At 40.3% G+C, this 20,503-nt stretch overlaps 3 protein-coding genes across 3 annotated transcripts in view; all 3 read left to right on the top strand.

The window, feature by feature from the left end:
* Positions 1 to 2,161, top strand: part of LOC103175227 (cysteine-rich motor neuron 1 protein) — an 82,958-nt gene extending 80,797 nt beyond the window's left edge. The window contains exon 14 of the mRNA XM_007888117.2: positions 691 to 2,161. Within this exon, the coding sequence (XP_007886308.2) occupies positions 691 to 885 (195 nt within the window). The 3' untranslated portion in view covers positions 886 to 2,161. The remainder of the gene's footprint in view (positions 1 to 690) is intronic.
* Positions 2,162 to 12,061: 9,900 nt separating this feature from the next.
* LOC103175232 (acyl-coenzyme A thioesterase 1) lies at positions 12,062 to 14,258 on the top strand. The gene is made up of 3 exons (XM_007888120.2): positions 12,062 to 12,695; positions 13,159 to 13,361; positions 13,501 to 14,258. Exons 1-3 carry the CDS (start codon positions 12,122 to 12,124, stop codon positions 14,059 to 14,061), a joined length of 1,338 nt encoding a protein of 445 aa, XP_007886311.2. The 5' UTR covers positions 12,062 to 12,121; the 3' UTR covers positions 14,062 to 14,258.
* A 2,097-nt stretch (positions 14,259 to 16,355) lies between these two features.
* Positions 16,356 to 18,820, top strand: LOC103175359 (acyl-coenzyme A thioesterase 1-like; the record flags this gene model as incomplete). Its single annotated transcript, XM_042338115.1, is given in 4 exon segments — positions 16,356 to 16,688; positions 17,556 to 17,679; positions 17,682 to 17,866; positions 18,530 to 18,820. Coding segments are annotated over 4 exon segments (933 nt in total), but the record flags the coding sequence as incomplete, so codon positions are not given.
* Positions 18,821 to 20,503: the final 1,683 nt, after the last annotated feature.

Here is a 20,503-nt window from a genome sequence, read left to right as displayed (position 1 = left end):
CATTTCCCCCTCCTCTCTCCCTCCCTTCCCTCCCCTCACCCTGACCATTTCCCCCCTGCTCGGGTCATGACCCAACTGTGCAGCGCCTTGGGACGTCCTCCTGACGTGAAAGGCGCTCTATAAATGGAATCTTGTTGTTGTTGTTGTTGTTGTTGTTTACTGTTGAAAATGCCTTTGACATTTTAGTTTTCATAAAACTTAATCTAAAATTATAAAATTTGGTGTTGCACTTAGAATTTGGACCTGGTCCAGAGATGAGAGTGCTACCAACTAAGGCTGACAACATTGAAGGGGGTTAAGATGTATGTTATACTATCATCTCTCCTGCTGAATATCACTGTTCTCAAACCCCTTTACCATAACTGTAAAATAGCTCCCCGGGGAACAGTCAAAATGCAATAACTTATGAATCATAATGAATTTGCTTCTAAATCAGGACCAAAGTTCCACTTGTTGTAACGAGGTCTTTGGAAATCCCCTTAAATGCTGTAGCTTGCAACTGTTTATAGTAGGAATGAATAATGTCTGTTTTGTGTATTCGTTCAAAATGTTTTTCCAATATCAAAACACTGTGAGCCAATTTTTTTTAAGAAAAGCTGTAGAATTGGCACCAAAACTACAATCCCAGTGAAAGATTTTACACAGAGACTTCCTTAAGCGACTTTTTTTTCTTATCTTTTTCTGTCACAGACACAGTTTTTGAAAAATCCAGTTGACAGACAGACTGTGGTCTACCTGGACTCTGGAAGAGGAAACAAAATGCACAATGTTAATAACTGCTGCAGAATGGATTTAATGGCAGAAACAGATTCCCAAAGCAATGAGAAATACAGTGTGCGTGCAGAAAAACAAAGCAACCGCCAGCAAAACAAACTACTTGGATAGAAACATGAAAACTGTTGGCTTATGAACTGATGGAGTCCTGGCATTAATTCAAAGAGTGTGCTCCATTCAATGGCCTTGCTTCTTCTGGTTTCCATTATGTTACGAGTTAATGATTCCAGCTTGTAATGTGTTTGATTCAGGTACTTGCAAAATAACTATTATTTGTTAAAACCATATGTCTTTATTTACTTTCTTGTCCTTTTAAAATGCCCAAAAGAATTAAGAGCGGAGAAAGTTGCCAAAAAAAAGTGCAACAAAGCCAGGGTGCATATGCCGAACTTTACCAGTGATTTTGTATGAAAGGGTTCATAAAGAAGGAAAAAGTGAATAGAAACATAGAAATCTACAGTGCAGAAGGAGGCTTATCGAGTCCGCACCAGCTCACAGAGCAAGGAAATCAATTCATTCCCACCACCCGCTTTATCCCTAAACCCCTTCAAGCCCCTCTCTTTCATAGGCCTGCCGAGGCATCTGAATATGTGAAGAGTAAAGGGGAGGAGTAGAGCTTAAGGTGATTTACTGTAACCACTTTATTCCGAGAGTGATTTATCGAGTAAATTCTTCTTTTTAAATTGCTCTTAAGGTCAAAGATTTAGTACATACAAGCCCTGGCAGATTTAATTTAGTCTAAAATCTATGGTTCAGAAACATTGATGGTAATGTTAGAATATATATATTATATATATATTCAACATCTGATGCTAAATGTGCTTTTCTTTATCTGAGTAAGGAGAACCAGTTAAGAACAATTGTAAAGACTGAAAAAAGTGATAGCTTTTCTCCAAAGTACTAAAATAAACAACTGAAAAATGGAGAATTGGTTAGAGAATAGTCAATTCAATTACTTAGTCGGCTTCTGCTAAAATACATGCATTGGAAAAATGGGGACTGGCTGTCAGTGGCTAAGTGGGTGTACATCAACTACAACACCAATTTTTTAACATTTACATCAAGGTCAAGGGTACAATTTCTGAGCTGTACATTTGTATTGCCAAGGTTGTTGTAAAATACTACAGTTAACCTTAGCAACTCAAGGTTGGGAAGTGAAAATTCACCTGGAGTTCCCATTTCTGATTGCAATCTAGTCCACCATTGGATAAATCCACACAGGTGAAGATAGGATTAAAAATAGAATTGGGCTCCTTTGTGATGTTCTCTGTGGTCAAATAACCTGATGGCACTCAATTGCTTTGGATCACAGATGATGATTAGTCACTTGAGAAGTGGCACTGGGTGTTACCTGAGCAAGAGATGGTCTCTTCAGGTAAGGAGAAAAGGAAAAAGAATGATGGGGATTTTATTCCACATTCTAGAAATGCCCTTGTAATCCTTTAGTTCAGTGGTTAGAGCACTCGCCTCATAAGCAAGAGGCCTGGGTTTGATTCCCGGCAGGGCAAAATGTTGGGCAAGTTTCCTTACTCCACACGCCTCTGTTTACCTAACAGTAAATAGGAACCCGGTTGTTAGTCGATTGACGGATCATGTTTCCAGGGGTAATAATCTCTGCAAAAACAAATAATAATAAATTGGTCATTCAACCCACAATTGTTTGTGGGGCACTGTTGTGCACAAATGGCTGCTGCATTTCACCCACAAAATACTCAGTCAATTCACTTTACAGTATATTCTGTGAAGCGCTTTGAGACGTCTCAAAGACGTGATAAGGGGATAAATCAAATGCAAGGATTATTATAATAGCATTTGCTGTAGTCTTTCTTCTGGTGCAGTTTTGCATCTTCTAAAGATGTTACTGTGATTTGACACAGAAGATGCCAATAGATTTCAATACGATAGATGGCTGATACCAGAATGGTCTGGCCCTAATGAACACTCCTCTTCCAGCAGTCAGATTTATTTAACTGTAGTATTACTAATATTGCTGTTAAAACTTGCTATGACAGTGTTTCACCTGGTGTATCGATTCCTATATCAGTACTCTGTATATGTTTTCATTACGTTGAATGTATCCACAATTTTTGTTTGTGGGCAGTTTGTCATTCCATTTTTTTTAAATAATGAACTAAGCATTGCTGCTTTTTTGGTTGGCTAAAAAACAGAGCTCAATAGAAATGCCAAATAGAGGGAAAAACATCGACAGGAGTGCATCATCAGCTTTTAAGTTAAAAGTGTTGATTGATTTGGTGAGGCAGGATAAGCTTGCTCCTGCTGTTGCAATCTCTAGCCGAGAGTCTCCTAAAATAGTTTAGAGACATGGTGATGGTATAGGTGGGGAGGGGACAAGCAATCAAAAATTCAGAATAAGTAACAGCAGAATGGAGAAGAACACACATGCCTCTCCAAACACTCTCAATAGCTAAAGTTGTGGATAAAATGACTGTCAAAATACGCATTGTATTTTGAAGCATCAAGCAAGGGTGAAATGTTGTGGCTGCTCTGGTTATAAACCTGGGGGGGGGGGGGGTTGGGGATTATGTCAGTAAGCTGTGGCACTTTGTCGTCAATGTTACTAATGATTTTAATGATTTTGAAAGTAGCCCTATTATTAATTCCGGGTTGTGAGCATCTAAGTTGTAAGAAGTCGCAAGTATTTTTGTAGATACTTAGTTTGCAGATAATTAAGCAAAAGGGAGGAGAGTTTCTTAATTTATTTTTTCAAATAGCTTTATTTATTAATCTAAGTAGAATCTGTATAGAAGAATAGCAGAGGGCTTAACGATTCTGTTTACCTCCATTTCACTTACTGTGGTCAACAGTCCAATATGAGGAGAAGGTGTGGCAGAGCTCTTTGGCTATGCATTGGTTGCTGGCCCTTTCGCTGAGGTAATGCTGTTGGCAGATAAATATCTTTTAAACAAAACCTGTAAACCCCTTTGCTGTACTTTTTATGTAAGTTCTTAATGGATTTATTTTGTTAATTCTTTACTGTTGAAACATAGATTTCTAAAATGCTTATTTATTTACTTCAGTGTGTAGCAGCACTTGTAAATGCACATTGGCCTAGCAGCTGCGTTGTAATTAGTAAAAAGACTTTTACTTATCTAAATAAAAAACAGTGTGGAAGTCTTATGAATCTGTGATGACCTTTGCTTGTTAAAGAAACTAGTGCAAGTGAAACACTTCAATGTAGTTTTGTTCAATTTCAACTTATTTTAAAACAAAATGGAGCGCAGATTATTCTCAATGCCAATTCAAGGTTGAATGAGATGCACACACTAAAACCTCAGATAAACACATAAAACAGGTTTTGTTGTTTAAAAAAAATTGTTGCATTCATTATTAAGCAACAAGTTTCTCATTCATTTTCAGTTCAGGGAAAACATATCTAAAGTGCGATACTTGTAATGGGTGATACACTGTTGATGAATTTGAGAAAACAGCATGATGTTTGATGGGATCTTATTTGTGTAGTCTGTTATTCTTATAAAAGCTTGGATCGTCTTCCTGTGTGTTATTCCTCACAGAATGACAATAAGTGTAAACACATGCAAAAAAAGTATAGAAACAATGACACTTTAAATATTTTGATTAAGGCAAGACAACAAGTACAAAATGTATAACCAGGCAGCCAGGCAGTTGCTGCTTAAGAGCTAGTGTATGAAGCTTTGAAAATGAAGCTATGTTTTGTAAAGCCAGCTTTTCACACAGCCATTGGTTATTCTTTGGACATCCTCCCAACGTGAAAGGCTATCTATAAATGCAATTTGTTGTTGTTCATCTTGTGCTCAGCTGAACCTCAGACTGAGAAGCATGGCCCTAGCATTTCTCATCAGGTTACAAGGGAAAACCTAATTATATGCCAAGATGTCTTGTGAGGCTGCTCAATTTGTTGATCAACCTGTGGTGTCATTTGCACGGAACACTTGGGGATAATTTTCGAATCAAAACCTGTTGGTGGGCTTAAAATTACAAAGTCTTCAGGGAAATAAATTTAGCAAACTTTCTTCCATTTGCTTTTTTTTTAAAAAATGTGGTAATGCACGTTATTCCAGCCCTTGCATCTTGATGATAGTGACTCTGATTTTTCAACCTTCCCAAGAGGATTTTTCAAACACTTGGTTCTGGTGCTGCCCCTTTGAAATTGGCTGTCATTAATGAATGCAAATCTCTGTTAATACTTGTTCTTTTGAACATTCTTTTCTATGATTAATTTAGCTCTATTACATTGTGAACTGTAGGAAAATCTGTAGATATGGAAAACTGGTTTAGGTGTATAGTACTGGACAGGAGTCAATTTGGGTATCCTGGCATGTGATGTAGTGTAGCCAAGATAAAATATAACAGGTGTTCCACGGAAATATAAAAATCTTCTGAGGTGCAAAGGAAGGATTTCCACTCATGTTTGGCGTGCCTGCCATTGTGGGAGATGTTCCAAGAACTGCTAGATTCACTGGCATCAGTGGCATCACTGACATTGCAAACCTTAGGTTACTTTCTGGGGAAATGTGTTGAAGATGAGCACAGGGCTGTCATAATTGGAGAATGTGTCCCAAAGAAACAAAGAGAAAAATAAACAAATGTCACCAACTTCAGTTTGTGCTAAGTCCACAACCAGTCTCGCAGTATGTCAACTACCTCAAAACAACACAAAGAAATGTTGAATATTGTCCAAATGCCCTTTTGGAAATTGTTTTAATATAATTTATTGGATTTTTAATCATCAAACTTCACTCCTATTTGTAGCTGAAGGCCTACACCCAAGATTCTGGCTCAGAAAATCAATGGTTGGGCACAGGTATTTCTTCAGGCTACGTATCTTTTCTGTGACTGGCCTAAAGGGGTAGGATGATGAAATTGCATTCCCAGGAAGAATGTTTACTTATTTTCATTGACCTCATGGTCTCAGAATTCACCACCTAGTTTTCCTCTCTACCACAGTTTTCTAAATTATCTAGCTATTTATACTATACCTTTTACCAATTGTTGGAAACCCAGCATTAAATTATCAGAACAAAGAAAATTACTTTAATGACATGGTATTATTTGTTTCTCAATTTTTTTCTCTCTTGTACCTGTGTTTTATGGTTATGTCATTCTTTTATTTGATCTTTCTGTCTCAATCCTTTTCCTTCCCTTCCCCTTCTCATGCTTCTTTCCCAGATTCTGAGTTTGCAGTGTAAGAGATTTTCTATTGTCAGTAAGTGCCCCGGATGAGCAACTGATGTCAACAACAACTTGCCTTCTGAGGAAATCATGAGTGTACATACTGATCCAGACTGGAATCCAAAGCTCGTTCATGTCTTGCTGAACTGGTGGACAACCAAGCTCCAGCTAGTTCTATTTGACATTATAACTAATAATAATAATTCTTGCATTTGATATAGCGCCTTAAACGTCTTCGAGATGTCTTAAAGCGCTTCACAGAACATATACTGTAAAGTAAATTGACTGTATATTTTGTGGGCGAAACACGACAGCCAATTGCCCACAGCAATAAGTTAAATTCTTAAATAAGTTAAATTGATTGCCTGGTTATAAATACTTTTACCAAAATACAAAGGAAAGCAGAAAATCCCTTTTCCACATTACTGCTGATGGCAAAATAGAGTGGTACAAAATCTGCCCGAAGAAAATTTTTGTAAGAATTCCTCTCCCTAAGTGGAAGCCTTCCCAATCTCATATTGGTTTCGACCACAAAATACACAGTTCACTTTACACTGATGTCTCATCATGCTAAAGTGTTATATCAAATGCAAGGATTCTTATTATTTTCTGTACGCAGAATTGCAGTAGGCTGTGTCAGTTCAAGTCTCCCATAGGTAGTGGTATCATTAATAATGTACAATTCACCATGGAAAAAACTAACATTTTCTCTTTGTTTTATTCATCTACCAGTTGTCAAATTAATATCCTATACTATTTTCCTCCCATTACACTTTATTGATTCTCAAAATTAAATAGACCATGGAAACTGAGACCAGCCAACGATAAGTATATTTCAGTTTGAAGTGAACATAAACAAGTTACTTTTTTCAAGGCTTGAAAAGAATAAAGCACATGCATTCTATTTAGTACTCACTCTTTCATTTCGGCAATTCGAATATTAATTGACAATTTCTTCTACATTTTTCAATGGATAGTTAAGGAAATTTCTACTTGGGAAATAATCATCTCAAGTAGTTGTGCTAAACCATGGGTTTAAAAGGTTGACAAAATTAAAGACAGACAGTCTTTCATATTCAAAAGTTTTTTTTATTCACTTCCATGCTGCTTTTTTACGCAGTATTATATGTGCCATCTGCTATTTATGACACCGTAGTGGATTCTTTTTAAAACTTTTTATAATCACTAATTCTGTGATGTTTAAGTGTCACGTTCAGTATCAATGGAAAAAAGTCAGACATTAGTTATTTCTATTTTAATATGATCACCCATGAAGCTCATTATGTATGCATTTCACATTATCAATGATAAGTTTACAATGAAAATCTTTTTAAAATCCTGACTTTTTTAACGTGAGTTGTTTTTATCGGACTTCAGCTAGACATCCATCTATCTGATAAATAACTCCTACTAATCCTTAACATTCACGGTTGCCTACTTTTGTTGTCACTGTTACAGATTTATTTCCAAAGAAAAACTCTGCTGATACAATTTATATTGAAGGCTTGTGCTTCATGCCAGTTGGCAATTGGCTTTCTGCGAATAAAATGGTGCAATATCACATTGTAATGCCAAGATGGATATTTATGATTTCCAGGCTGCCAGGAATTAAAACTCTGGTTTCTTCAAGTGGTTAATAATTTATGTAACATTCTTAATGGATAACCCAGTGCAAGAGATTGAAATAGATTGGCTGCATGAGAACATCAAGAATATGAGTGATACACTAACAGCAGAATGTGTGAACACTGTATGAGAGTGGTCTTAACGTGAATTGCTAAGGTTATATGATTTCATTACAAGAGCTTGCACGGTCGGAAGGCTGACTAGACTGTGGGTTTGAAGAGTGACTGAGTCATATACTCATAAATATTTAAGTATGAGAGCACATTCCGGTGTTTTGGCTTGTATCTATGAATAATATTTATGAACATACTAATACAAAATGGCCCTGGACATATTTGTTATGCTAGGAAATGACCTGGAAGCTCTGTGTAAAATTGTCCTCTAGTTGGTAGAAATAGGATTTTTATCATTAAAAACAAACAGAACATATATTTTTTAAAAAAACATACTGAAGCAACATACTGCTCTAAAGATGATATGAACACACATTAATTTTAAATGGTAAATTATATGAGTATGATTTAAACACTGCAACTGAAGCATTATATTTGGAATTTTGGAAACAAGCTGATACTTAAATATTTTTATTTTTGGTTTATTATTCTGAAAGTATATATAAAATATAGATACATACTTGGGTCAGAGGAGAATGTGAGAAAATGTTGCCTCTTTTTGTATTCCTAATAACATAGAGCAATGTGTTTGTTTGCCTATTACAGCAGAAACATTTTAACATGTAACTTGCTGGACATTTGTCATTTAAGGAAATATTAAATATTTCTGGTTAGAAAACAACTGTGTAAAAATATGGAAGATACAATACAAAATACAAAGAAAATTACACTTGTATAGTACCTTTTACGTCAGGAAGACGTCCCAAGGTGCTGGACAGTCAGGGATTTGGACCCGAGCAGAGGGTTGGGATCAAGGAGGGTGAAGGTTTGGAAGGGTAGTAGGGTGGCCGAACGCACGGGTGAAGAGGAGGATCTTGAGGTGTGCCTTGAAGGAGGCAAGGGAGGGAGCGAGGCAAAGGGAATATCCGATGGAGTTCCAAAGGGTAGTGGCAGAGAGACTGAAGGCCCGACCGCCAATGGGGGAGTAGACCGACATGTAGATATGGGGTTAGCAGGTCACAGATACCTTTCTTTTGGCTCCGAGCACACTGGCAAAATGCCTTAACAGATGTGTGCAGGTTCACCCACCACCTGTCTACATACTGTCTTTGTTGTACAATGAATATTTCGATTTCTCCTTGAGGAGACACAACTTAAGGTAAGGTTAAAAAGGTAAGATTTGGCATTTTTGCACTGAAGTTCATTTCAGAATTGTCCCACATGTTTGGATTCAGAATTCATTAAAAGGTGTCTGGTGTTTGAATCTTTTACCAAGATCACTTTTCACTCTCTTTCACTATTTATAACGCTGGTACTTGATTGTTGGTGACTTTTATGGCTATTTATGACCCATCCAGCCCTGATTATATGAATCACCTTTTACAAATAAGTTGATGATTCTTCTCTTCCACATGATCTGCCAAAACTTTGGACAGCAATTTCACTCCCATTATTGGATGTCTAAGCTCAACTTTTATGCAGTGAATGTGGGGTGGTTATATGAACATATATTGGTTTATATTGAATAATGGGTTAAACCTGGCTGGGGATTCTTCTGCTATGTCCCATTCTTCAAAACATTTAAGAGAGAGATAAGCAATGCAAAACCTAAACACAAAGGACAGGCAATAGGATTTAGTTGAATTAAAAAAAGGAAAAAGATAAAAATGAAGAGAGAGAATGCAGAATACAATATAAAACAGAGATAGACAATGGAAGCTAGGTTCAAATGAACAATGAAGCAAGAGACGAGACATAAACAAGAGGCGAGAAATAAACACAATGAAAGATGAAGATTGAAATATAGCTGGAGGTTAGAAATTTGGCGGCAACAGAAGGGAGAAACTGTATAATGATATTATCAGACAGACCAGAAATGGAGCACAATCATGAATGAAAGTATTTGACAGAGTACTGGTACAATTGGAGGGTTGACCTTATACTGCACTCCTGAGGACGCCTTCTTATTTAGGCAACTTTGAAGGTCAAAATTGAAGTCAAAACATTTAACCAAATAATGCACAACATAATTGAAGGAAACAATAATATACAACATATTTGAAGTGAGTGTTGCTTGTCTAATGGCATTACAAAAACAAAACATGAATTTCTCTTCTAGTGTGCATCAAAAGTCCAGATGTGTGTTAGCGATCATGGGGGAGTAAATAAGAGACCCCTGTGAATGTGCTGAATTTTACAACTCCACTACCATGCTTTTTTTGCTTTTTGAAGTTAATTAACTTTAAAGTGAGCACATAATGGTCTGATTTCCATATGTTTCAAGATGTTTATGGTTCCAGTAATGCATTTCCAAAACACAATTACTCTGCATAATTCACACGAATAAACGACTTATATTGTAACGTAATGAAAAATTATAGGAAAATTGCACCATTCACAATGGGTATTTAAATTCCTAGAATGTCCAAAACATTGACTGATGAGGCTTTGCAATAATTCATCACGAGATGAAAAGCAATCCTTTGTAAGATGGTGAATACACAATTAACCAGCAATTGTTAAGCACACACCTCATCTTGTCCTGATTGTATTTGGCACTCAAATAATATCTGCCATCACCCTTACACTAAACAAGTCTAAAGATACATTTCATTGCTTAATATGTCACTAGTCTTTGACAGAGTCTGAACAGCCAGGTAAAATCTATGTACATACTACATGATTCCAAACCAACCCGTTCAGTCACAAATCAATTAAGTTATTTGGTTTGATGTAGAGTTAAATGGCACAATCCTATTGCTGCTGTAGACTCTTAAATGTGTTGGTGGGATGCACGGAAATCTCAGCTTGGCTTGGATATTCTTATGCATGGTGATGATGGGTTGCCACATACGTCAGACACCCGGCTGACCAAAAAATTAGACCTCTAAAACAGTTTGATACTGCCACCTAAAGGCAAAAACCAGAAAAGGCTTTAGGGAAATGTTGGAAAGTATCGTAATAGTGAATTTGCAGACCAATGCAGTTCAGTTTTGTTTATATCCCCTGCAGCTTGGCACAAATTATATCTATTCATCATTCGGACTTCCATTTAAAGGCTCTCATAAATCATTCTTAGTCATTGTGTGGAAAATGTTTTAATTCAGAAACTTCACATTAATATATCATAATATAATAATCCTTGTATTTTGTCTCAAAAGCGCTTCCCATGATAAACTGTAAAGTGGACTTACTGTATTTTGTGGGTCAATTCATGCATATTTAATTTCTCAGAATTTACCATATATTTGAACTAACTTGTTTTTAAAGTTATCTGTTGCGTGATTGCAATGCATTGCAGTTGCTTCAGTATATACTGTATTCTATTGTACTTTCAAATCCCAGTGTTTGCTTGTCTGTTGGACTGCATGGGGAGGTGAAAAATTCGCCCTGGCCTTACCAGGGTTAGTGAGAGGAAAGGCGGACCGGGTTCCGGGTCATGGTCCTTCATTAGCAACTTGGCTGAGCCGCTCTCTAAAGTAGAGCCACAACAACTATAATAATAATAATCCTTGCACTTGATATAGCGCCTTGTCATTATCTTTGAGACGTCTCAAATAATTGACCTAAAACACGGTAAGTTAACTTAGCTACCTGAACCCTTTAAAAGGCATTATGAGAAAGTGTGGGTGTGGGGTGAGGGTCTACTTTCTTCAACAACAACAAATTACATTTGTATACAGCCTTTCATGTCAAGAGGATGTCCCAAGGCGCTATTAAATTCTTCAGTCATTTAACATCCAATACTTTGGGAAGCTCTCAACGTCAATGACCCAACGTCAAGGCTTTGTGCAAGAGACCAGTTTCCCTTCCCTTCCTGCCCCTCCCGTTGTGCTCCGCCACTGTCAAGCATTCTGGGACACCACCCTGCGAGCGGGGCGCTATTTAAGGGGTGATAAGGCACCGGATTATTATCTGTACTAATACGGGAGCGATACACCTATCTTACACTTATAGAGAGAAAATGTCTGTCTGTGTGCCAGGAGCCCTCCCACAGGCATCCTCACACTGAGGCCTCCCACCGGCATCCTCCCACTGAGGCCTCCCACCGGCATCCTCCCACTGAGGCCTCCCACCGGCATCCTCCCACTGAGGCCTCCCACGGGAATCCTCCCAAAGGGATAAGTGTGCAAATGGAGTTCATTGGCACATTTTCTTAATCTTGAGGGATAAAGAGATGCTTCAAGGCCGTCGAGAGGAGCCCAGAACACCGAGCGAGCGGTCAACACGTGACCAGCACCGCCTCGGGGTGGGGGGGGCCTCCGGTGACGCGGCGGGGGAGGGGGAGCGGGAGCTGCTGGGAGGTGAAGTTTCTCCCAGACCTGGCGAACTCCATCTCCCATAACGCCCGGCGGCGTTCACTGGTCAAGCGGTCACTCCGACGCCATATTTACTGCGGTTTTGGGGGAACTGGACATCTGAAGTTGGCGGTTGGGATGTACCTGTGCCGCAGACCCGGGGGACGAGCGGCGGCGGCGGCGGCTCTGTCGCTGCTCAGCGGCAGGTGCAGGAGCGCGGCCCCGCGGGGTCAGCGCGCCGGGAGGGCCGTGACCGTCCACCTCCTCCCCAGCGCCAAGTGTCTGTTTGATGACCCGCTCCAGATCCGGGCGGACGGTCTCTCTCCGCTCCAACAGGTCACGATGAAGGCTTCGCTCACGGACGAGAAGGGGGAGACCTTCGAATCGTTCGCCTACTACGAGGCTGACGAGCGGGGAGAGCTGGACCTGTCCCGGTCCCCGTCCCTGGGTGGACACTACTCCGGGATTGAGCCCATGGGGCTGTTCTGGTCACTCATACCCAGGACGCCATTCACCCGCCTGGTGAAGAGGGACGTGGCCAACTCTCCGCTGTGCGTAGACATCGAGGTGTTCGATGGCCACCGGAGCCGAGAGCAGCAGCTCGACCAGTCTTTGGCGAAGGGCACCAACGAGCGGTGGTTTATGAGGGAAGGAGTGAAGAGGATCCCAGTGAGAGAGGGCAACATCAGAGGGACTCTCTTCGTGCCACCCGGTAAAATTGTCAGAATGGCAGCGTTTGCAGTTCCAACATAGGTTGTTTTGTGTTCATCTGCAATTCTTGGACCCGGTTCTTTTAAAAACTCTGCAAATGGAGAGGGAGTAGATGTCCCAAGTTTCTTATTTTAAAGTGAAGTTTCCACAGGTATTGTGTACGTGCTTCATTTTAGAAAACGCCGGCGAATGTATATATTGAATCATTCATTCGCCCACAAAATGCAGTTACAATATATCCTATGAAGTGCTTTGAGATGTTTCCACAACACGATGATGAGCTATATCAAATGCAAGGATTATTATATGTACAAATGTGTATATCAATATATATTTATATTGAATCAATATCTATATATTTTGATTCAATCATCTAATCTTTCTGAATATGACTATTGAAATGATGTTTCCAAACTTTAACTACTGACAAATAATTTGCAATATGTTGTGTTTTAATTTACTAGGTGATGGTCCATTTCCAGGGGTTGTTGATATGTATGGGTCAGTCGGTGGGCTAATTGAACACAGGGCTTGTCTATTTGCAAATCATGGATTTGTTACACTGGCTTTAGGCTATTTTGGCTATGATGATCTTCCAAAGGAAATTAATGACTTCAATCTGGAATATTTTGAGGAAGCTGTGAATTTCTTGAGGCAGTATCCAAAGGTAAGATGCACTGCAATCACATAAATGAAACAGTTGGCTGATCCAAAAAAGTTAAAGGGATACCAGTTGGGGTGCTGGGAAGTTGTGTATTTTTGCCAACTGTTTAAATAATTTTTTTAAAAATGTCTTTATTTTTAAGGTTAGAGGCCCTGGAGTTGGAGCTATAGGAACATCTAAAGGAGCTGATCTAGTTCTATCAATGATCACTTTTATACCACATGTGGTGGCTGCTATTTCTATTGGTGGATGTAATGCAAACACTTTAGGAAATTTGCATTATAAAAGCATGACACTTCCGGGCTTGGGTTTTTCCGCTGAGCGGATAAGATTTACCAGTTCAAATATTATTGATATCTCGGATTCAATGGATGATCCCATGGATGAAGCCAATAAAGACTGTGTCATCCCAATAGAAAAAGCGGAGGGGCACTTTTTGTTTGTTGTTGGCGAAGATGATAAGAATTGGCAAACTGCATGTTATGCTGAGCAAGCTGCAAATCAGCTCAAAGGAAGTGGCAAAAACAACTATGAAATTCTCACTTATCCGGGGGCTGGGCACCTCATAGAACCTCCATATTTTCCATTCTGCAATGCCTCTTATCATCGGTTGGCAAGGCATGTTGTGTTGTGGGGAGGGAAAATGGAGCCACATTCACGGGCTCAGGAGGACTTTGGTCAAAGACTATGGCATTTTTATTGAAACATCTCAACAAGCAGATGAGTAAACTATGAGTAAACTGAATTGAGTTATGTTTTGTACTTATTGACCTGTCAGCTCCCTCTGCTCAGCTGACTCTGTGAAAGGTGCTATGCAAATATAATTTGTTCTACACTATCAGTTCATATAAGTTGAATCGTGTTACTGTGCCTTAATCTTAATAAAATCCACTAGCATCCTGTTGTGTAACAAAATTCTTACTTGTACAAACAAATATTTGGCTGGAAGACAGGACAATTGTTTAATACCTCTTTGATTTAATGTACAAAAATTTGTATTGGCTATTCACATTACAATTTCCTCTTTCTACAATTTTAACTTTAATTTTTTGATCCATACTATGTAACTGGAGGAAAAACCTAAATATAGTTGAATGTTCATTATATTTTATGTGAATGTCTTCTATAGTTCTGGTTTGTTTGAATTAATTCAAATTTACTGTTGGTAATTAGGAATGCAAGAGTATATAGGTACTGGGGAAAAAAAACTGGCCCTATTATTTGTTTTTAAATTCAATTAACCAAATTACTCTTTCATTGGTCCTCTAATGCTAGATTTTTAATTTGAGCATTGAAAGGTTTTATGCAAAGGTTTAATGGGTCAAGGAGGATAGATCATTCAGAGATTTGATGTCTTGTGATTTTTGTTGATTTCGAATTACCAAAAATTAAACTGCAAATAAACAATTGTTGTGCATAACCATAGTCCTTGTATTTGTCGAACATTTCAAAGCATTTCACAAATTCCTGATGGCAGTCAATTTGTACAACAGCAATATCCTGCAAACAACCATTAAAACGAATGATTGATTTATCTGGAGCATTGTTGGCCAAGACACCAATATCACCGATGAGTGAAACTGGCTGGTTTGTCACCAGTAGTACCTTGGAGTACTGCAGATCTGCCTGTAAGAACCAAACAACAACAAAATTACACTTGTATAGTGCCATCATGTCAGGAGGACATCCCCAAGGCACTGGACAATCAGTGTTTTGGACCCAAGCTGGAGGTCGGGATCGGGAAGAGTGGAAAGCAAGTAGGGAAGGAGGGTGATCAAAGGCATGGTCGAAGGGAAGGGTTTTGAGACGAGTCTTGAAGGAGGCAAGGGAGGGGTCAAGGCGCCGAGCCTGTGGGATAGAGTTCCAGATGGTGGGGGCAGAGTGGCTGAAGGCCCGCCCACCAATGGTGGTGGGGGACATGAAGCAGGAACGGAGCTCGCTGAGCGAGGTTGGTAGGAGCTTAGGAGATCACAGAGGTAGGTGGAAGCTAGGCCATGGAGAGCTTTGAAGATGAGGACCAGGATCTTGAACTGCATTCTCTGTGTGATGAGGAGCCAGTGGAATCGGGGGAGGATTGGGGTGATAGGATCACGGAGCCTGGTGCGGGAGAGGACACGGGCTGCAGAGTTCTGGATGACCTGCAGCCTATTGAGGGAGGAGTTGGGGAGGCAAACATGCATGGAGTTTGCATAGTCAAGTCTGGATGTTATGAATGCGTGTATGGTGGTCTCGGCAGCCTGCGATGTGAGATAGTGGCGGAGCCGGTTGATGTTACGGTGGTGGTGAAAGGCAGAGCGGGTCATGGCACGGATGTCATGTAAAACAAGGGTGCTGCTCAAACCTTTATTGCAAGAGAATCTTTTTCAGAACTATCCTTTTGTAACTCATACATTTCACAATTTGGTACACTTGACTAAATACTGTATTAAGGCAGTTGAAAACTGTGTCTCAAGGAAAACCCTGAAAAGTTCCATCAACCAGCTTCGCTGACAGTGAATTGGCAATTTGTATCGAAATTTGGGTTTTAATATATTGTATCATAATCATAGAATTATACAGCACAGAAGGAGGCCATTTGTCCTATTATTCTGTGCCAGCTCTTTGAAAAGAACTATCCAATTCAATCCCACTCCCCTGCACTCTCCCCATAGCCCTGCAAACCTATCCGCCCCAAATAATTATCTACTTCTCTCTTAAAAGTTGTTATTGAATCAATAATTTACTTATTCAGTGATCATTATGAATGTAATACTGTATTCATTTTAATGCTCTGAATGTTTTATATTGTTTCAGGATCCTGAAATCGAACTTGGGACTCCTTTAGCGATATGATCCTCAATCAACATCAAAATTAATCATTTAGAAAATAATGTTATAGTTTTTAAAAATACCTAGGATGAAATAATTGGGATAATGGGAACATTTAGTTTATCAGGTTTTATGTTCTTACAGATTTTATTTCTTGGGTTATAAAAGGCTCAGGAAATCGTGGTATAACTTCATAATCTTATAAAGGCACAACTGATATGGAGTACAGTATTTTGTAGAAATTTGAGTTTTGGTACAGTTTCTAATTTCAATGATATATTTCATCGTGAAAGTAACTGGTGTGCTTTAAATCTAATAGGTGAAGGCCCATTTCCAGGGGTTGTTGATTTGTATGGGTCAATTGGTGGGCTGGTTGACTGCAGAGCCAGTCTCTTGGCAAGCCACGGGTTCACTACAATGGCTTTAGCCTCCTTTGGCTTTGATAATCTTCCAAAGGATACCACCAAACTTAATCTAGAATACTTTGAAGAAGCTGTGAATTTCTTGAGGCAGTATCCAAAGGCAAGTTTTTTTAAAAGTAAAATAGATGTTGTAAAATCAAGCATTCACTTGACACGCAGATCATGTATAAAAAACATACAATGCATTTAGTTTTAGATATAATGAATCATTTATTTTATTGGTGCTATTTAATCATTTCATAACCACTAAATATCACTGAAGTATCTGTCATTACTATTTGTTTCATTCAGTACTTTAAATATATTGCTGTAGTACTTTGCTGTACCTGTAATAAATGGTACATCTTAAAGAAGAGCTGCTTAAAATACATGAATGAAATGACCAGTTGTGTAATAGTTCTATGGTACTTAAATAGCTTGCAGAATATTTCCCCCACATTTGTGTTGTGTTGACAATTTCTTTGGATATAGTAATGTGTGCAAAGTGGAATTCTCTTTACCTTTTGTGTCCAAAATACTTAACCCTGAAAATTACGTCCTTGCCAAACCCAACATCCATCTTCAAAATAAACTATCTGTATATGTCTATCAGTCATATAATTGTTAACTCTTAAAATGTATTGCAGAGGATTCAGATAAGAACAACTAGCAACATTCTAGGACTAGGGTGCCGGCTTCAAGAAGAGATGGAGGGAAAGTTGTGGGTAGGAGCAAGACTGGTTTGATCGGTGGAGATGTGAAGATAAATTAATACTGTAATTTTGCATGATGATTTTGATAGTAGGGAACATTTATACATAAATTTTCATTAGATTAAATCAGTGGGTTAGAATACACGATAAAAGGAATGATTGTATAGGATCTGGGCGGGAGCTGAAGAAATGGGACAAAATTTACATTTTGTTTCTAGGTGTGCACGTTGATTTTATTAAGTGTATCAATGTTTTCTTTTTAAAAAATCTTCCAGGTTAAAGGTCCTGGAGTTGGAGCAATAGTAATATCAAAAGGTGGAGATCTAGTTCTGTCAATGGCTACCTTTATACCACATGTGGCACCAGTTGTTACTATCGGTGGATGCAATGCAAATACTATGACATTTATTACAAAGATAAAATGATACTGTCTGGCTTGAATTATAATGCAGAACAAACAAGGGTTATAGATGCAGGATTATTGGATGTTTCAGATGCACTGAATGATCCCATGGATGAAGCCAACAAGCACATTATCATCCCAATAGAAAAAGCAGAGGGAAAGTTCCTGTTTGTGGTTGGAGAAGATGATAACAACAACAACAACAAGATTGCATTTAGAGAGCGCCTTTCACATCGGGAGGACGTCCCAAGGCGCTGGACAGTTGGGTCGGGACCCGAGCAGGGGGGAAATGGTCAGGGTAAGGGGAGGGAAGGGAGGGAGTGAGGAGGGAAGGGAGGGAGCGAGGAGGGGGTAGAGAGTCAAGAGGGGAGCTGAAGGCACGGTTGAAGAGAAAGGTCTTGAGCCCGGCCTTGAAGGAGGAAAGGGAGGAGGCGGCGAAGGCACTGGGGGATGGAGTTCCAGAGCCTAGGGGCTGAGATGCTGAAGGCCCGGCCACCGATGATAGGGCAGTTAGGGCGGGGGATGTGGAGCAGACCGGAGCCAGAGGAATGGAGGGTACGGGCAGGTACGTGGGGGGATAGTAGGTCGGAGAGGTAGGAGGGTGCAAGGCTGTGAATGGCCTTGTAGGTGAGGATGAGGATCTTGAATTCGATCCTCTGGGGGATGGGGAGGCAGTGGAGGCGAGCGAGGGTGGGAGTGATGTGGTCCCGAAGCCTGGTGCCGGACAGTACACGAGCTGCAGAGTTCTGAATGACCTGCAGCTTGTGGAGGGAGGTGCCGGGAAGGCCGACGAGGAGAGAGTTCCCGTAGTCTACCCTTGAGGTAATGAAGGCGTGGACCAGTGTTTCAGATAAGAACTGGAACACCAAACGATATGCTGAGGAGGCCGTAAAGAGACTGAGAGAACATGGCGAAGATAACTATGAGGTTCTCAGTTATCCAGGAGTTGGCCATTGTTTGGAATCTCCATTTTTCCCATTCTGTTTTTCTTCCTATCACTTTGTTGTAAAAGCAAACATTTTGTGGGGAGGTCATGCCAAGCCGCATTCTTTTGCTCAGAAGGATTTGTGGTCCAAAATGCAACAATTTCTACAAAAAGTTCTTAACCATCAGATCACTGCAAAGAGCAAATTATAAACCTACTGTGCGTTGAATCAAAAGCAGGTACAGTCAGGATGTTTTAAAAAGCAATAATGTTCAGGGAATAATGTTTTTAGTTTGAGATATTTGATTAATTTACCCTGTCCTGATGCACTTTTATGCTTTCCAACAGAATCCTGTAGCTCTTTTTATTGATAAGCTGGGTGTCTGATCTTCATGTTCTGTCCTTAGCGGAGTCCTGTAGCTCAATGGTTAGAGCACTCGCCTTGCAAGCGAGACACCTGGGTTCTATTCCAGGCAGGGCGAAACCTTGGACAAGTTTCCTTACTCCACACGCCTGATAATAATCCCTCCAAAACAACAAAACAATAATAAATTGGTCATTTTCAATCCATGACTGTTTGTGGGAACTGCTGTGCTTAATTGGCTGCTGCGTTTCGCCCACAAATATACGGTCAATTCACTTTACAGTATATTCTGTGAAGCACTTTGAGACGTCTCGAAGACGTGAAAAGTGCTATATCAAATGCAAGGATTATTATTATTATTATTGAATGGTTCAGATCATACCTATCACACTGCCTCCACTTCATCTCCACAAAAGGTTTCTCCTCTAGGCCCCGCACTGTCTCGTGTGGCATTCCTTAGGGCTCTGTCCTGGGTCCCCTCCTCTTCAATATCTATGTGCTCCCTCTTGGTGACATCATCCACAGACATGGGGGTCAACTACCACATGTATGTAGATGACACCCAACTGTACCTCTCTGCCTCCACCCTTGACGCCAGGACCACTGCTGTCCTGCCAGAATGTCTGTCAGACGTCAAGTGCTGGATGAAGCTAATTTTCTTCAGTTGAACGTCAGCAAGACCGAGGCTCTCCTGATTGGTTTCCGTCAGTGCCTCCACACCTCAGGCTCTGACAGCATCACCATCCATGGATACACACTCCACCTTACTAAGCCAGTCTGAAACCTTGGCATCTTGTTTGACCCTCAGCTATCCTTTCTATCCCACATCCGTGCCATGACCCACTCTGCCTTCCCCCACCTCCGCAACATTGCCTGGCTCTGCCACTGAATCACCACAGGCCGCCGAAACCCTCATACACGCCTTCATTACATCCAGGCTTGACTACGCAAACTCCTTGCTTTTCGGCCTCCCCAATTCCTCCCTTCATAGGTTGCAGATCATCCAAAACTCTGCAGCCCGCGTCCTCTCCCGCAACAGGTTCCGTGTCCCTATCATCCCCATCCTCGCCCGATTCCATTGGCTTCCCATCACACAGAGGGTACAGTTCAAGATCCTGGTCCTCACCTTCAAAGCCTTCCATGGCCTCACTCCCCCCTACCTCTGCGACCTAACCCCCTTACCATGCTGACCACGCCCTCTGCTCAGCAGGCCTGCTTCACCACTCTGCCCCCACTCTTTGAATCTCCATCCTGCAGTTCCTCCACCTCGCCCACTCTTGCCTCCTTCAAGACCCATCTCAAGAACCTCCTCTTTGACCGTGCTTTTCATCACTCGCCTTACCTCCCCGTTCTCCACACTCCCCAATCCCATTCCCCAGCTCAAGTCCGAAACACTGACTGTCTTGGCATGTCCTCCCAAAGTGAAAGGCGCTATACAAATGTAATCGTGTTGTTGTTGATACACACAGAAACCCATCACAGCACTTAAGCGTATCCAAACCAAGCTGAGATTTCCTAGTATCCCATCTAC

The sequence above is a fragment of the Callorhinchus milii genome, unplaced genomic scaffold, assembly GCF_018977255.1.
Source record: "Callorhinchus milii isolate IMCB2004 unplaced genomic scaffold, IMCB_Cmil_1.0 Scaffold9, whole genome shotgun sequence".
Taxonomy (NCBI): Eukaryota; Metazoa; Chordata; class Chondrichthyes; order Chimaeriformes; family Callorhinchidae; genus Callorhinchus; species Callorhinchus milii.
The sequence above is the reverse complement of the archived record's forward strand: the minus strand, read 5'-3'. Positions and strand labels throughout refer to the sequence as shown.

Coding starts and splice junctions, on each gene's coding strand:
- LOC103175232 (XM_007888120.2), top strand. CDS start 12,122: ATGTACCTGTGCCGCAGACCCGGGGGACGAGCGGCGGCGGCGGCGGCT. Junction 12,696..13,158: donor GACTCTCTTCGTGCCACCCG/GTAAAATTGTCA, acceptor TTAATTTACTAG/GTGATGGTCCATTTCCAGGG. Junction 13,362..13,500: donor TCTTGAGGCAGTATCCAAAG/GTAAGATGCACT, acceptor TTTATTTTTAAG/GTTAGAGGCCCTGGAGTTGG.